The sequence below is a fragment of the Rhodamnia argentea genome, chromosome 9 (genome assembly GCF_020921035.1).
Source record: "Rhodamnia argentea isolate NSW1041297 chromosome 9, ASM2092103v1, whole genome shotgun sequence".
NCBI classification, from domain to species: domain Eukaryota; kingdom Viridiplantae; phylum Streptophyta; class Magnoliopsida; order Myrtales; family Myrtaceae; genus Rhodamnia; species Rhodamnia argentea.
This window is the reverse complement of record NC_063158.1, coordinates 24,180,662-24,198,262: the sequence shown is the minus strand read 5'-3', so window position 1 is coordinate 24,198,262 and position 17,601 is coordinate 24,180,662. Positions and strand designations below refer to the sequence as shown.

General features: G+C 41.5%; 4 protein-coding genes across 4 annotated transcripts; 1 reads left to right on the top strand and 3 right to left on the bottom strand.

Annotated features, from left to right (window-relative positions):
* Positions 1–84: 84 nt before the first annotated feature.
* Positions 85–1,685, bottom strand: LOC115739827 (pentatricopeptide repeat-containing protein At3g13160, mitochondrial-like). The gene has a single exon (XM_048285820.1). It carries the CDS (start codon positions 1,638–1,640, stop codon positions 522–524), a length of 1,119 nt encoding a protein of 372 aa, XP_048141777.1. The 5' UTR covers positions 1,641–1,685; the 3' UTR covers positions 85–521.
* Positions 1,686–3,111: 1,426 nt separating this feature from the next.
* LOC115739747 (pentatricopeptide repeat-containing protein At1g55890, mitochondrial-like) lies at positions 3,112–4,858 on the bottom strand. Its single transcript, XM_030672978.2, has one exon. The coding sequence runs from the start codon at positions 4,785–4,787 to the stop codon at positions 3,672–3,674; it is 1,116 nt and encodes a 371-aa protein (XP_030528838.1). The 5' UTR covers positions 4,788–4,858; the 3' UTR covers positions 3,112–3,671.
* A 1,998-nt stretch (positions 4,859–6,856) lies between these two features.
* LOC115739700 (transcription factor DYT1) lies at positions 6,857–8,113 on the top strand. The gene is made up of 4 exons (XM_030672922.2): positions 6,857–7,307; positions 7,406–7,579; positions 7,663–7,839; positions 7,930–8,113. The coding sequence occupies exons 1-4, from the start codon at positions 7,116–7,118 to the stop codon at positions 7,999–8,001; spliced, it is 615 nt and encodes a 204-aa protein (XP_030528782.1). The 5' UTR covers positions 6,857–7,115; the 3' UTR covers positions 8,002–8,113.
* Positions 8,114–12,191: 4,078 nt separating this feature from the next.
* On the bottom strand, positions 12,192–13,267 carry LOC115739830. The gene is made up of 3 exons (XM_030673109.2): positions 12,956–13,267; positions 12,681–12,854; positions 12,192–12,519 (listed from the first exon to the last, which is right to left on the bottom strand). Exons 1-3 carry the CDS (start codon positions 13,221–13,223, stop codon positions 12,458–12,460), a joined length of 504 nt encoding a protein of 167 aa, XP_030528969.1. The 5' UTR covers positions 13,224–13,267; the 3' UTR covers positions 12,192–12,457.
* Between the last annotated feature and the right edge of the window lie 4,334 nt (positions 13,268–17,601).

The following is a 17,601-nucleotide window of genomic DNA, read 5'->3' as shown; positions in this document are numbered from 1 at the left end:
GATATGAGAAGAACAATGCAATGCAACAATACAGAGGGAAAAGAGCGAAGAGAAAAATGCTTTGTCGCTCGGCTTTGTCCCTGCAAGGAACTCGAGATGTGCGATAACCCCAAACTATGCATTACACAATGCCTTCCCCACATACAAAACCAAATTAGGACAAGATCATAGTTCCCTTTGCTTTGAATTAAAAACCTAATGATGCTTCAGTTACAGCTACACCGAAGAGTTCAAAACCCTGGAAGTCAAGACTCTAGGGTCTTATGAACAGCGTGAATACCGATTTGTCACTCCACAACAACCACAAAAACAGTGGAAACAATGAATGGAAAAGGCATTTCTCCATTAACAGGAACCTGTTTTGATGCTTTCCCCTCGTTCATCATGGCCTAGTTGATTGATAAAATGCCATCCGCGACATCATATACCGCCCGTTGAGTTCAGCAAAGACCGTCAGGGAAATGAAGTCCGACTAGTAGCAACCATAACAGTGGATTGTTACATAACGCGAAAAAAAGCCATCATGCTGCTTGAGGCAATTTTAGATTGTACGGTGTCTTCTTGGCCTTGCCATGCTCCACAATCTCTGTTGCCAGATCAACCTTCGATTCCCTAACCAAGAGATCCACAACATTCTGCAGAGTATCTGATCCACGAAGTAACTTTTGATCCATGGCCTTGATGCAAAGCCTATGGGCCAATTCATAGTCGCCCTTTTCACAAAGCAAAGGGAAGAGAGCGGACACTGTCACCCGATCAACATTGCATTTACTCTCCACCAGTCGCCCATACCATTTCTTGGCTCCATCCAAGTCTCCATTTCGGCAACACCGAATGATAAAAGCATTGTAGCTGTGTGTATCAGCCTCAATTCCCTTATCCCGCATTTCATCTAACAGCTTAACAGCATCCGCAACTCTGTTCTGCAAAAGTATTCCACGAAGTCTCGGATTGTAACTCCTGACGCTAGGAGTAACATCCTTGCTCACCATTAAATCCCATATCTTCTCTCCGTCCGATAGCCTGCCACTCCCATAATAAGCCTCAAGCAGTGTATTCCAAGATATCAAATTAGGCTCAATCCCTTTTCTCTCCATCTCATCAAGCAACGAAAGAGCAGAATCAAGATCACCCATCAGGCAATAGCCCTTAATAACCGCATTGTAAGTGCAGACATCAATGTCCAGAGACAGTTTCTCCGGCAACTGGCGGAAAATCTCCTCGACCTTATCGAACTTCCTGGAATCAACACAGGCGGCCAAAAGGGCATTAAGGTGTACCAGCGAGGGCTCGCGTGCTAGGCTAGGCATTTCGTCGAACAGCTTCCGGGCGTGCTCGAACATGCCCGCTTTCCCGTAGAGGCCGATCAGGCGGACCGCGAACTTGTCGCTCGAGCGTGCCACGTACTGCTTCTGGTGCTCGAGGAGGTCCTCGATCAAAGCGAACTGCCGGTGATACGCGAGGCGTTGGACGGTCTTCTCGTACGGGACGTTGTTACGACGAAACTGGGTGGACCGGGAGAGTTTCTTGAACTCGGCGACCAGCTTGCCGAGGTCGTGTTGTCCGCCGAGATGGTCTGTGCGAGGGCGGGATGGTGGTTTGGCGAAGACGCGCCGGAGGCTACGAAGTACTGAAGACATGGGGAGCGATTCCTTTGCACGAATGGTTCAGAACTTCAGAGAAAGGGTTTTTCGAGTAGCTCGAGCTTGGCTCAATGATCACTTGAGATTGACTCGTTTAAATTCATATTGAGTTTTTCTTTTTATTTTTTTTGGTCGAATAAATTCGTATTGAGTTGGCACCCCAGTTTTTTTTTTTTTTTTCCAAACACTTGAGTTATTTGAGTATCTTATCAAATCGAGGTTATTTCAGTCTAGCTGTAAATTCGGAGCCTCGCCTGTGTGGCTGGTCGCCGGCATTGCCGAAACTTTCACTTTTATCCTAATTCAAGCCGCCTAATACCAAAAAAAAAAAAAAATCTCCAACTTTCACTTTTGTCTTAATTTTACCAGCCTAATACCCAAAAAACCCTCAATTCTAGTATTTGTCCCAATTATATCCAAAATTTTTTTGTCTCATAAAAAACCTTCAACTTTTACTTTTACCCCAATTCTATCACTGATAACCTTGTAGAACCGACGATGCTGCTCTGGACCCGAATGCACTATGTAATGGCAAGTTGTCCGGCCTAACTCCATTTGCTAAGCTCTTAGCTTTTCTCCTGGTATTTCACAAAAAATCTAAGAGTTCCATTTTCCCTCCAGTTTCAAGTGTCTTCTTGGATAGTTATGGCAACCCATAGGCGCAATGGTTACACCATTCTTTACAGGACAAAAAAGACTTTTACCTAACCCGTTCTATCAGCACCGCTATTTCATAAGCCTGGACAATGTTAAAAAGCCTACTTGACACCGTTGTATTCTATTGTAGTGTCCTAGTTCCAAGTCGATTCTCGACACTACGGAGCGAGTAGCGTCCATTGCACTAGATTTGTCTACCTTCGCACACTTCACATGACGATTCTTATGCTACACACCTCTATGTAGCTAACGCTCTAGTACCCTATTGACTAATAGGAAGTGGGCTAGTACTCGAAAATGCCCTTCCTTTAGAGCGGAGGCTCCAAATTTCACGTCATTAATTAATTATATATCAGAAAAGTTGACATAAAAAAAAACTCCCACTTCTTTTACGTTATCCGCTTTCCATACACATTATTGGGAGATACATAGCCACTCAAGATAGCGCATTTCGACACTCAACAGCCCAAAGGATGACTAAACGTGGAGATATCATTATTTCGACGGATGCTTTCAAATCTCATCGTCCATGAAACCCGTTGTTTCCTAATTTCGAAGATTCATTGGTATGTTTGGCGACAAAATTCGAGCTATGTAGGATTAACGAATATTTACTATGGACGGAAGGCTGATGACAGTAGAATTGGGACAAAAATAAAAGCTAAGAGTATTTTACGAGACAAAAAAATGTTTTGAATATAATTAGGATACAAGTTGAGGGTTTTTTTTTTATTAGGCTGGTAGAATTAAGACAAAAGTGAAATTTTATGATTTTTTTATGAGACCAAAAAGGTTTTGGATATAGGCGATACATGTGCTCCTTTTCTCGAATGAGCATTATGGTGTCTCCATCACCATTCTGAGGAAGCAATTTAACAAACGAACTAACTCTTAACTTACATTTGTGAAGTACAAAGCCTGTTTCGAACTCACTCTGCTGCAAAATGTGTATCTTGCGAATTCACCGAGTTTAATGTTGAACCATCCTCACTAAACTACTGTGCAATGTGCACCAGAGTTGCAGACTGACCTTAAGAGAGATCATCCAGGAAAGGGCAGCTTATCACCATGACCCCGTCAAAATGCCAACTTGAGACGAACCCCTTCAAAGTGGGTTGGTTCAGGCTTCAATTCTCAGACTCGCATGACTCGATAAGATGGGGACACAACGATCTTGAGATCTGTGGCTCCCAAGCCTTAGATCTCAGTTTTGCCAGAGGCTGGACGAGCCCTACTTTATCCTGGCATTTGTTGATGCGTGACATCCGCTACACCATATTGAGGGTCACGCCAGCAAGCACCGTTCGGAGAAATGAATCTGGCAAGTAGTAATCGCAAGAATTGAGTGTTTGAAAGGGCGAAAAATAGGCATTACTCTGCCTGAGGCAATTCTAGATCCTGAGGTTTTTTCCTCGCCTTGCCATGTTCCACAATCTCTTTTGCCAGTTCAACCTTCGATTCCCGAACCAAGAAATCCACAACATACTGCAGAGTATCGGTTCCGCGAAATAACTTCTTATCCATGGCCTTGATACAAAGCCTGTGAGCCAATTCAAAATCACCCTTTTCACAAAGGAGAGGAACAAGAGCAGATATCGTTACCCGATCAACAACACATCCACTCTCCACGAGCCGGCTGTACCAGTTCTTGGCCCCCATTGAATCTCTGTTTCGGCAACACCAAACAATGAAAGCATTGAAGGTATAAGTATCAGCCTCGATTCCCTTATCATGCATTTCATCAAACAGCTTTAGGGCATCGGCGACTCTGTTCTGCGTAAGTAACCCACGAGTTCTTGTATTGTAACTCCTGATGCTAGGGCTAAATTCCTTGCTCACCATTAGATCCCATAACTTCTCTCCCTCCAAGAACCTGCCATTTCCATAAAAAGCCTCAAGCAGGGTATTCAACGTGATCAAATCAGGTCCCGTCCCCATATTCTCCATCTCATCAAGCAATGAAAGAGCCGGATCAAGAGCACCCATCAGGCAATAACCCTTAATAACTGTATTGTACGTGCAAACATCCACATCCAGTGACAATTTCTCCGGCAAAAGCCGGAAAATCTCATCGACCTTATCAAGCTTCTTGGAACAAATAGAGGCCGCCAAGAGGGCATTCAGGTGCAGCAGGGAGCGGTCCCTCTTTAGGCTGGGCAATTGGTCGAAGAGCTTCTGGGCATGCTCGAACATGCCCGCTTTCCCATAAAGACTTATCAAACGGACCGCGAATTTGTCACTGGAACTCCCCACGTACTGCTTCTGGTCTTCGAGGAGGTCTTCGATCAAGGCGAACTGCCGGTGCTTGGCGAGGCGTTGGACGGTCTTCTCGTACAGGACCCGTCTGCGACGAAACTCGGTTGACTCGGAGAGTTGCTTGAACTGGGTGACCAGTTTCCGGAGGTCGCATTGTTTGCCGAGGTCCACGCGGGGGAGCCTGGGGCGTCTGGTGAAGACGCCATGGAGTCGCCCAAGCACTGTGGACATGGCGGGTCGCTTCCTCCCAAGTTCAGAGGAAGCGACAGCAGAGTCGGATACCCATAAAACTTAAAAGATACAGCTGAAGACTGAAGTCGTTTTATTTCTCTAACCCCCAAAAAAAATAATAATAATAATAAGTCGTTTTATTTCTCTATTTGGGAAAAATTCCATTTCCTAAAACTTGTACCTAAGTATAAAATGGATTTTAGTCTAAAATTAATCTCCGAGTCCTAAAATTACCTTTTTTTTTCTGTCGAAAAGTCCTAAGATTACCATAAAATAAAAAAAAACTAGAGAGATAGAGCACGTACAAAGGGAGAGACTGGTAGGGCCGTAAAATGTGCGGATTAGGTCGGGTCAAAAATGATCCGACTTAAATTGATCCATCTACCCTGTTTTGACCTATTTATCCGCAATACAAAATTTAGTGACTTGTACTCTACCCTGACCCACATAATAAAATACTTCTAGAGTTAATGGAACTTATGAAAATTCATATCCTCTTAATTAACCCACTTTTAAGCTTTTTTATGGGTATGTGTTATCTGGGCAGAATTGATATTTCGATTATAAGTTGCTAAAGATTGACTTTCAACATTGTATATAATTTTCACAATGAAGAATGAGAGAGAGAGAGAGTTAATATTTGGCAGTAAAATTATGAAATTATGACAACGAATAACATGAAGGAAGTAGAAGACGAAGCCCTAAATCCCAAAATCTATCTCCTCTGCACGATGAGGTGGAGACAGAGACAGACTGTTTGTTTTTAGTGGAAGCACTTTCAAGCCCCCCACAAACTCACGTGGGAAGCACACGGGCCCATCAAGAAGTGGAAAGAATATTTGCTTAATTTTCCTAATATTCGGGTATCTTATGCATCGAAACAAGCCAACTTAGTTACGGATTGGGTAGCTAAAACTCATAGAAAGAATGCATTATCTCAGAATTGGGTCGCCCCCCCCTTCTTTGGGATTTACTATATATTGAATCCCATCTTTCGAGCGCTTCTATTTTGAACTAGTTTAATGAAAAGTTTGTTACGATAAAAGAAAATGCGAAGGAATTAAAATTCTAATTGAATGGAATTCTTAATTGAATGAAATAGAAGATATTTGATGGCTTTGTCCAAAGCCCCAAGTAACCACTGGGGCCATTTGCTAGTGACTTCAAACTTTTACAAACTTGTGTCTTAAGGCAACTTGTCCAAATTTGCTGAGTTGTTTGAGGCTGTAGGCATCGCATTGGAAGATGGGTAGGGGAAAAACAAAATTTTTCCTATACCATTTTCTTCTCCTCTAAAATCCTTGCTCTCCTTGCAAAAAAAAAAAAAAATCATAAAACACGAATATTTCACATGCTTAAATAGTACGTAATTGGACCCAAAAAAAAAAAAAAAAAGTAAGTACGTAGATTTCACACATCCCCTTTTTGTTCTGTGGATATCCGCCGATAAAATCACCTACACATCTCTCGATTAAGTTGAACTAATCGAAAGAAACTTGAGGGCCATGACTATGCGCGACTCTTCGGCGAGCAAAGCCTCAACATCATTTGCCTTTTCGTCGTTCATGTACATTGATTTGTAACGGTCTTTATTGACGGGATTTTGACAGAGGATGAGTATGTCAATATATATATGTGTGTGTGTGTGTTTCGATATTTGCGAATTTAGAGTTATTTATATGTAGATTTATATGTTATATATTATATGTATGAAAAAAAAGGTGGGATTTCCAAGTTCCAAAAGAATGATGATGCATTCTGTTAGTGTTCTGGTAAGTCAAGTACACGACTTTTCCATTGCCTCGCTTCTTGGAGAGCACATAAACTCGGCGTCTACGGCTCCGGGCTCATTCCTTCTTTCCAGTCAACTACGGCAACTGCTCATATAAAATCTAAAATCGACCACACTTCCAAAATGCTGATCAACCCTCTGTTTTTCTACAGGAAGTGTGCATGATCCCTATAATTTTGCTCAGTAATCACTCACCCTTAGATTATCTTACAAGCCCATATGAATAAATCAATTTATGTTTATGTTTTTGTCTGCTGGGGTCTTGTCATAAATGATGAGATTGTCCAACAGAATGGAATGGCACAACTGGGCTGAACTACCCAGCACATTTAGCAGCAAGATGAGAAAACTCACAGCAAACAACAGAGTTTTTCTCTCCCACATGGCATGTCACCCTTGTGAGGTTAAGCTATATATAATTAGCCCAAGACAAGCTCCCATTTCAAGTAGTTTCTCATTCCCATTCTGTCCTCCTCAACAAGATTCATCCCAATTGGCCACTCGCTTGAAGTCCAGTCCCTCCTCTGATTTGTGCCATGGATGGACTGTGCTTAGGTGGAATTGGAGGTGGCGAAAACGGAAGGATCGGCCGAGGGCAGCTCGAGGACAATGACGACGACGACGACACTCAGTACAAGTCCAAGAACCTGGAAGCCGAGAGGCGGAGGCGATTAAAGCTGAGCCAGAGGCTCCTGACGCTGCGCTCATTAGTCCCGAAAATCACAAATGCAAAAACCCGCGAACCTACTTATCATTTTTTGTGCGGACATATACGAGTGTAGATTCTGACCCCGCGAATTTTTTGGTGCTTTTCTGTCTATGTCAGATGAACATGGCAACAATTATAGATGATGCAGTGACTTACATAGTGGATCTGCAGAAGAATGTGAAGGCCCTGAGCGACCAACTTCTCGAAACGGAGGCACCGTGTGAAGACGGGCCAAAGGCATCGGTCGATGAGATTGACACGGCCCAAGAGATGGAAGCGAATGGTGTCAAGGTATTGAAATTTCGACATTGCATGGTCTTTTGATGCTGACTTTTGAAACTCATCGGTCTAGCTCTTTGTTGGCGGGTGCGCAGCCAGATGTTCAGGTGACCAGCATCGACGAACATAAGCTGTGGATTAAGATCATAATCCCGAAGAAAAAGAGCAGATTCACCAAGTTGTTGGAGACGCTGAGCGTTTGCGGCTTCGAACTGACCGATACCAGTGTCACCGCATTTAAAGGCGCGATGCTTATATTGTCATGTGTGGAGGTATGCTCAACAAGAGTAAATGGCCTTCTTTGGCATTTGAACATGGTTGATCAATGGAATGTGATTAGGTGCTTTCTGGTCTGTTTTCAGGGGGCTTCTGGCGAAATGCTTAAGGCTTCACGGACCAAAGACTTGCTCCTAGAGATCATCAAAGGCATTTAATCAGACAAACTTTTCTAACCAGCAAAACATTTTGAGACATAATAAAATGAGGGACACCTCTCCTAGTTTCTGTTGTCTTCCCTAGATAAATTACCCTATGCATTTATGGTTATGCAAAGAGTAGCGGTTAATTCCATGGATTCAGCAGTTGGAAAGTCAGATTAAGCTTCAAATCTATCCGTAAGAGTGATTTACATTTCTTATACGTAACGATAACATGATGGATCAACTGTAGAATTAAAGATCTCTCTGAATGGTGGGAACACATTAAACAGAGCCTACAAAACCAGTGCATAGTGTGTGAGAATAAGTGATTCTCAAGAAGCGAGGAAGTAGTAAGCTGTCTTCAGATCATCATGCCTGTCAAGAGAGGCAATACAAGAAAACAGGAACTTGGGATACCAAACAGAGTTTTATATTGTGATCTGACTCTTGGCTCAAGACAGGCTCACTCAAATCTCTTTTCCATATTTGTCATCAAGATACGAACTTTGCAATCTGCTTGATTCCACGTGACTATGATTTCGCAGCTGAGGATTAATATGTTCCGACTCACCGATTTGTTTACAGTCAGCGCACGCTCGTCCTGTTGTGAGAGAGCCATTACATATCCAACAAGACAGATGAGTGTTTCCTGGCAAAAGGGAAGAAAAAATCCCGTTAAATAAATTCCTCTTCACAAGATTGTTGAGTGATCCTGAGACCTCGTTAGGAAGAAAGACACAGTTGTTCTTGCTTGTCTTATGTAATCTGACAATCCATCTTCTTCACTGGCTGTGCATATCAAATAATAACTTCAAAGTCTCAATACATGGTCCTAAGATGCTTCCTCAGATCAAACCTATCCAAACACGACCTCCCCTTGTTAAATGCTAAAGCATCTGCCTAAGTTTTGACGCCTGCTTTTTTCTCCCCGCTCTCATTGATTTTCAGTCTTCAGACCGTGGTCTTACCCACTTTTTCGACATTACTTTACGAAGAAGGAATAAATTAGATCCTACCCGTTCCCTTATAAATAAACCTCTCATGTCTCATGCCTTTGCATTGCTCTGCATCTTGGTCCAAGAATCCTTCAAGGCAGCAATTACATGGCTCGGCTGCATCCAGTCATGTATATTGCATTAGCCATGTTCTTCATGTCTGTGGCCGAGACAAGGGCAAATGACCATTCAGGCATGTCAGGATTGCCGATGGAGAGAAGTTTATATGCACCTGCTCCGAGCCCGGCTCCATCTGAAGGTGGGATTAGATCGAGCGTGATGGCAGAAGCTCCGGTGATGAGAGCCACGAGAAGAGTGCAAAGGCATCATTCTTCCGGGGCGGCCGGTGGGGATGTGATCCTTGGAGGATTTGTGATGGCCTTGGTCGTAGTAGTCTTGTGCTACATACGGGTTACAAGAAAGAGCAAAGAGACTTATCATGTCTGAGAATCTCAAAGATTTGAGTCGTTCACATCTGATGTTTATTCCAGATGTCAAGAACAAAATGGACCTGCGATTATGAGTAGAATGTGAAATGGGCGTCGGCAGTTGTCCGCAAGGATGGTACTAGCGCATCGTGTGGTAGACAAATTTTAGTGCAATTTGCAAATAGAAGAGAGGCAATTTGTACGTTATGTTGATGGAGAGCTTGGATTAGAATGATAGGATCGAACAATGGCTCCACAATTTCTAAAACCGCGTTGATCTCTTTATGTTGTATACTCATGAGGTGATGCAGTTTCATATTGTTGTCTTCTGGCCTGAAGTCCAGATTGGTCTTTGAAAAGCAGCAAATCTGTTGCCTCGATCAGGCATTACAGATAATCACGATTCTTTACACACCGACAGATCGATCCAGCAGGATATTCAGTAAATCCTATGAACAACCTAAATGTATGTACCATATGGGATGCAATTCAAACATACTTGAGACCCCATTCGAAGAATCATCGTTATAGACACATAATTTCGCCAGAAAGTATAGTCAAGGAGCATCTGTTAACCATCAATAATGACTCTTGGTAATCGAACACTGGAAGTATCCAATTAACTGCTACACTACAAGCGGATTGAGTGGAGAAGATGAGGGAGGTTGGAGGTATCCGTGCTTTATGTGCACCTAAAACACCTTAGGCTTGAGCAAGCACACAGAAGAAAGAGAGCGAAAAAAAAAGAAAAGGAAAAGCGAACAAGTTGTAGCCGATACACGGCACAAGAGCAAAGGCACCCGAAAAAACACTATGAAAATCAAATCTTACGATGGAAGTGCGGTTTTGAGTAAAGTAGCGGACAAATGGCTAAAAGAAACGAGCGCCGGTTGCCGGAGACTAAAAAATCGGAAGAACGATATAAAACTAAAGCAGAGCTCTGGTGAACAGAGAGGTCATACTAATATGAGGTAGTGCTAGAGAGATATGAGCTGTTATGAGCGATGCAGACAAATGGAAAAGCAGAGCACATGTTTTCAAACCGGAAATCTTTCGTTTATTTTGTTTTGTCCCTCGCTTTGACCGGACTCCATTTACACTTGAAAGCCTCCCAAGTCCAACCAAAGACCAAGATTTCTCCAGCTCTGATAGCCCTAATCGATAGCCTTGAAAACACAACTTCTTGGAAACGCCCTGCTCATGCATGCTCAATAAAGTAAGGGAAAATGCCAAAAAAGGGCCTAAGTATACTTGTTTTCTCAATTAAAGGCCTGAAGTGTAACTTGTGTCAAAGAATGGCCTCAAGTGCCTTTTTTTTATTCAGACGAGGGCTTGAACAGGGACATTTTTGTCTTTTTACATTTTGTGATTGTTTTCCGTTTTTTTCTTCTGTTTTTTTTCCTTTTCTTCTTTCTTGTTTCCTTTTGTTCTCCTCCTCATCACCAGTGGCCGTGGGTTGAGCGGCCGCAAGGGCTTGCCTCACTTAGCTCGGGTGAGGGCCGGCCGAGTCGCCGAAATGGCAGACGGCGAGGACGCGGCGACGGCGGCGGCGAGGCCGAGGTGGAGGCAGCGGCGGGGGTCAAGATCCGGTTGAGGGCGAGCTTCGTGTTCGAGATCGTCGCTCATCGTGGCTGAAGCGACCTTGCACCCGTCTGCGGCCGGCGACGAGAGAGCCGCAGGCTAAGCGGCCGAGATCGCGGGCGGCGAGGACGCGGGGTGGAGAGGCCGAGGTGGGGGTCCTCGCGCCCGTTTGCAGCCTACGGCCCACTTTCTCTCTCCAAGTTTTTGCAAAATCTCTCCTCGCCACAGGGCGGGCCTGCGCCTAGGCGGAGCGAGGGCTTGCCTCAAGCGATCCGGCGAGGGCTCCCCTTGTTAGCGGCCGCGAGGCGAGCCCTCACCTAGGCAGAACGAGGGCCAACCTCGCCCGATCTAGCGAGGGCTCCCCTCGCGAGTGGCCGGCGAGGCCACGTAGCTCACAATCGGCGGGTGCAAGGGGAAGAAGAAAGAAGAAAAGGAAAAAAACAGAAGAAAAAAAAAAGGAAAACAATCACAAAATGTAAAAAGACAAAAATGTCCCTGTTCGGGCCCTCGTTTGAATAAAAAAAGGCACTTGAGGCCCTTCTTTGACACAAGTTGCACTTCAGGCCCTTAATTGAGAAAACAAGTACACTTGGGGCCCTTTTTTGGCATTTTCCCATAAAGTAATGCATTGGGTATTGAATAACAGCATTGCAAGCTGATTTCTTCCAGTGTCCGATTCATGCCAAAAGATTTGAATTAGGTATGAACTGTCATTCTGGGAGTGAGGTTGGAGCTTCTAGAGCACTTGACTATTCCCAACACATCGTGTAGCCTCATCGACTTACCGCACATGCCCGATTAACCGGGATAACGCATTCTTCAAGTATGATCTTCAAGTTCAACATGGTGTCGATTCCATAACATACCCATCTTTTCGATGATTTTGTAGACCCTTTAAATCGTTGTTGTTAACTCCCTACACGAGTCTCCGGCGGCATTTGTATAAAATAACAAAAGTTAGCTATGTAACTCTGGCAGCAGAGACCATGAGAAGCAAAATTCATGATACAATACCACGCGGTTTCTTATTCTCAGGCGAGAATCTAGCCAGGGTCTATGCCTGCATGATGGTAATCCTGAATCATAATCCATCGAAACGGCTTGACCAATAGACGAGAGATAAGTGAGAATAATTTCTTTCTTTTTCTTGTGCTTTGTGCAAGAAAATGAAGAACGATCAATCAGGATCAAAAGATTGGATGGTAATGATCTGAACTCTGTTCTTCCAAATAGCTTCAGGGCTTCATCTACTTCGATTCATAAACTCATCCCCCACATACAATTTGTCTAGCTCTGTCTGCAATTTTCGTCTATCTAATTTATGAACTTCATTTCCTTGTGGATTTTTACAAGCAAACCTTAAGGGAAAGGGGCAAAAAAACAAAAGAGTGAAAGCAAACACCCAAAACTCCCAAAAGATGCTGTACGAACTGTAAATTCTCCGAGAAACAAAACTGGAACTGACTTTCATCTCAGAGCTTCAAATCCAATTTCCTTCCTCCCAATCTTTGGCTGTAGAACCTCCAAATCTGCAACATCGATACAAAACAGAAAAGAAGTAAATCAATGACAATCTGTTTCAGGTTCTCGACAGAGCACAAGAACCTAAAAAATCCCAACTTTTACATTCTTCCTCAACAAAAGAGAGAGAGAGAGAGAGAGAGAGAGAGAGAGAGAGAGAGAGAGAGACCTGAAGGGTTACACACAGGAGGATCTTCAAATAGAGAAAGAGAGAGCTGCTTATAAGCAACCCCAATATCAAACACTATGACACCAGAAGATGGATCGTCCACTATAATATCCTTCACCGGAAGCCACAGGAACAGCTCTTTCTGAGACAGACCCTCCATCCCCATAAGCTTACCTAAAACCAATCAAAACCCAAAACCCAAAAACATCAGAACAGTGTAAAAACCCCAAGAAAGAGACGATTTTTATGCTGAATTCTCGTTGCTCTGTCGCTACCGTAAGTGAGGTTGGCTCTCACGACGCTGTCGAAGTAGACTCTGGTGTCGAACTTGGCCAGGCACGGGCGGTCCAAGATGACTTCGAGGAGGCCATCTGGGTAGAGCGTGAACGACTTGACATCGTGCGGGAAGAGCCCTCCGGGCAAGCCCTGGCTTTGGAGGAGGTTCTGGATGGAGTTGGATGATGAGAACGTGGACTGAGGGAAGACGAAGAGGAGAGGGAGAAAGAGAGAGAGAAAGCGGAAAGATTTGTATGTCAGTGACATTCTTGCGATTCTGCAGAATTTGGGACTGCTGGGTTTGTTGTGTTGACTCTCTCTCCTTTAAACGCCAGAACAATAGAATTGTTTTTTTTTTTCTTTCTTTTTTTAACTTTTTTTATATTATGCCATAAAAAATCTTATGATAATATATCACGGTGAAAGTTGCTATTCTGACAGTCCGATCGTATTGTTAGATATTTTCGATCATATAATCTCTTAATCAATTAGTATTTTATGCGAAAACACGTGGGACCATTTGATCAATAATGTATTTCTTTATTGCATTTAAAATAAACGAGGGAAAAAATATGGCGCCGTCGCCGTCTCACTATAACACAAATTAATGAGATTGAAGAATTTACTTTTTAGTTCAAATGATCGGCTGGAAAATGTATTTCTATTTTTTATTTTTATTTTTTGTGCTCATGCACCAAATTGCTCCTAAAGTTCAAACGTTCAACATAAGAATCATAATTGTATTTCCTCTTTTCATCCTAGTGCTGCAGACAATATGAAGTGGAAGACCAAAAGGTCACCACGTTTTTGCCCTTTAGTAAAAGCCACATTGATTACTTGAAACTTGGGTCCAATCACAGAAAGAAGCTTAGATGAACTGTTACAGTCAAAACCAGAAAGCGGTAAAGTCATTAGTACGTCAATGTAAATGATTTGGTGACTTGAACTTGCATTAAATCTTTCGGTTGATATTAGTTAAAAATCTCAAATTAGCAACCGGAACAATTTTTCGTTCCACGGAAAGTCTCAAATCGATTCTCCCGATTCAAATATATCCGGTTAACATTCCGTCTATTATCTTTTTGAAAAGCAAGTGTGGCAGACTACCATAAGACGGATCTAACGTGTAGATTGACATATTCGAATTGAAAAATTCGCGTGTATTGACACGTATTTATATTAACCGAATATTGGACGGAATGCTAACATATGGTAAATTCGAGCCAGAGGTATCGATTTAAGATATTTTTGTGAACGAAATTTTGTTTAAGTAAATGTGTCTTCATGATCGACACTCATTGGAGATTTTAAATGGTATTAAATCTTAAATTTATGACAAAGAAAAGTTTTCCTATTATCCTCCAAATTCTACGCTGAAGAATATTCAGGTCCACATATGTTGTAGCCTATCAAATCGATTTCTCTAATACTTCCTTTTTTCATTGTCAGGGAGATACTTGCTTCTTCAATGAACTGCGTGGTTACATCATATTTCACAGGAGGTACCAAAAGCAAAATCTAATACGCTAAAGAAGCATATTTTGTCACAGAATAATAATTTTGACCAAAAAAAAAAAATCACAGAATAAACAATCAATTGATGGCCGCATCAGTGCCCGAAATGATGGAACGCGTAACCATAAAATAAACACTCAATTATTAATCTGTTGTCTCATAGTTTCTGCGGCTCTTTAAGGCAACATCTTGTAACATGTAGTCATGAGATTCGTTCTTCACCTTGGCCCAATGTTTGTCCTCTGTCTATAATTTTATTGAATTAGGTAGATCATACTTGATCGTCATAATATTCCTAAGAGAGAGAGAGACAGAGAGACAGAGAGAGATTAAAAAAATCAAATGGCGAGATACATGTATAATTACTTATCTGGAGTTAATGACTTTATCTTCAATTTTTTTTTAATTGCAAGTACGTACACGTTAAACTAAAAGATGTAATAGAAAAATCTTATGAGATTTGATGCATACATAGTACGGTGTTTCAAAATGTTTTTGTTGTATATCGCCTTGAATAATAGTCTAGATGAATGTTAAAACTACATTTCTGAATAGAGACCTTGATGAACAGGTCTATATGGTACAATCCGAAGATTTTGTCACAAGTGAGAACAAAGTAGATCAGTGCATATATTGTAAGGCTAGTGGGAGAAAATTTATATATGCCATACGTTTTGTGGACGATATCATGCTTGCGAGTAGTGATCTTGGATTACTGCATGATACAAAGCGGATGTAGATATCATTAAAATCTAGGACACAATCACCAGGTTGCTGCTAAAAAGGTTTTAAGGTATGTAAAGAGGACAAAGGACTATATATTGATTTACATACATGTTCAAGACCCGTAGCTAGTAAGGTATTCAGATGCAGACTTTACTTGTTGTCGGGATGACTTGAGGTCAACAACAAGATATCTTTTTATGTTTAGCAGGAGGTGCAGTATCATGGCAAAGTGAGAAACATAAATCTATAGCATCATCTACCATGCACGTGGAGTTCATAGCATGCTTTACGGCCACCATTAAGGCTATTTGGGTATGAAATCTCATTAGTAAGTCGACCATATTTGACTTTATGGATAGACACATGAAGTTGTATTGTGACTATATCTGCAGTGTTGTTTATCAACAATAATAGAGGTCTTAAGGGCTCTAAGCATTTAGCGATTAGTTTTTTAACTATAAAGTATACGATTCAGAATGGTAACATTGCGGTAGAGCATATTTTCACAAATGATATGGTTGCATATCCACTAACTAGAGGCTTTCTCTCTTGTGTATTTGAATGACATGTCATTAGCATGGGCTTATGGAAATTATGGGGTGCTGTGGTTTAGTGGAAGCTTTTTAGTTTTTTGCTCTAATAAGTTGATATATGTGTTCATCATTGTTCGTAATGTTTTCATATATAATAACTTTTTTGCATTCACTAAAGTATTTGTGAATGTATCGATATCAAGTTGAATACATATATATATATATATATATAGTGAATATTTAAAGGAATAGTGTAACCTTGAATAAAGGCTAGGAGCATTCAGTTATTAGCCTTATAGATCTATCTTGTCACACATAAAATGAAGTTAACTATAAGGATAAGACATATGTAAATTCATTGGTACCATAAGGATTTTCTCTAGTGACACATAAGATTTTGTGATACTTAAGGAGAGAGAATATGGACTAACAAAGGGAACGACACATTAAACATCATTCTTTTTTGAGGTGTTATCCATTTGCCACAACCGGCATGTGATATGAATTGATAAAAGGATAAGTTGCTACTCGGTTGAGCCGGCCGGCCTACTTTGATTTTCAGCCAATAGTGGTGAGAGGCAGCTATTGATATTTTCATAGTTTACGAAGTGCAGTGTACTAGAAAATTTCTTGATTTCGAAATTGATCTTGTGAAGATTGAACTAAAATTTTTTGCCTCTAATATATTTCATCTTTCTCAAGGTCAATACCGAGAATACGCATTAAGTGGTGGGAAGGGAGAGCTTATAGGATCCCAACAGTTAAGATATAAGTTAAAACTACAGATTAGATTGTAGCAATATGATGTACGCATTGCAAGCTTGCGAAGTTTGTAGAAATGTTCATCAATTAACAAAGAGAAAAGAAGAAACATAAACACAGGAGTGTAAAAAAGGAGAAGCTAAGAGTGAAGTTGCGCCAAACGGACACTTTCAATTGAAGATAGTTGAATGGAGGATGGCATTTTTATTGATAACGATTCAAGCCATGAGAACAAAACAGACAGTGGCGGCGGAGCCGGGACCTTCCTCGCAACTGATGTTTCTGAGACACACAAGAACGCAAGAAATATCAGCAATCACAGTAAGGCATCCCCACAACAACTGGTTAAACAGTTGGATTTACGGGTCTCGAAAAAACACTACATTTTACGCGTGTCCCACTAAATATTATGCCCTAAATTAAATTTAGCATATGTATTATATTCACAGAACATAATGTTCGGAATAGAGAGTGAGTCGTTTTATAATTTCTTCTTTGGCTTCCAGTGCGTTTGGTTTCCAGAAGAGTGGCAAGGTCGGAAGCTGTAAATGCTTCTATTAGTCAACACAGTTTATTAGTTTCTTCTTGGAAATCTAAATTCTTCGGGCGCCCGTAGAAAAACTTTTCAATTTCACAAAACATGTTCATATCCGTGCAGTATATATCAGTTTCTCGACTCATTCCATCTATAAATACATGGTGTAATCTTCACAAAAGGGGGGACAGCAGATTCTCTACATGATTTATTCTCTAAACAACTTAACATTTGAACTCGAATCTCCATTTCGGATGACAAAACTCAGTCCATGTGGACCATTTTCCAGTAAGACTGAAAGACCGTTTTAGATGGGTCTTTAATTATGAATAATAAACTCAATTAATCGAGTATGCTGGCTCTGTTACCGGTTATTAGGAACGCGGAAGTAAAAGGAGAGAAATCAGAGAAGAAGATAGACAAATTTTTTTATGTGGGAAGCCCTTGTAGAATCAGAAGCGGAAAAACCACGATGTCGCACTAAGGGTGAGTTTGACAACTATTCTGATCCAAAAAATCAATTATGATTCGAATTGATTTTTCCTAATTCTGTTTCCTGGACGAGTTATAGAGA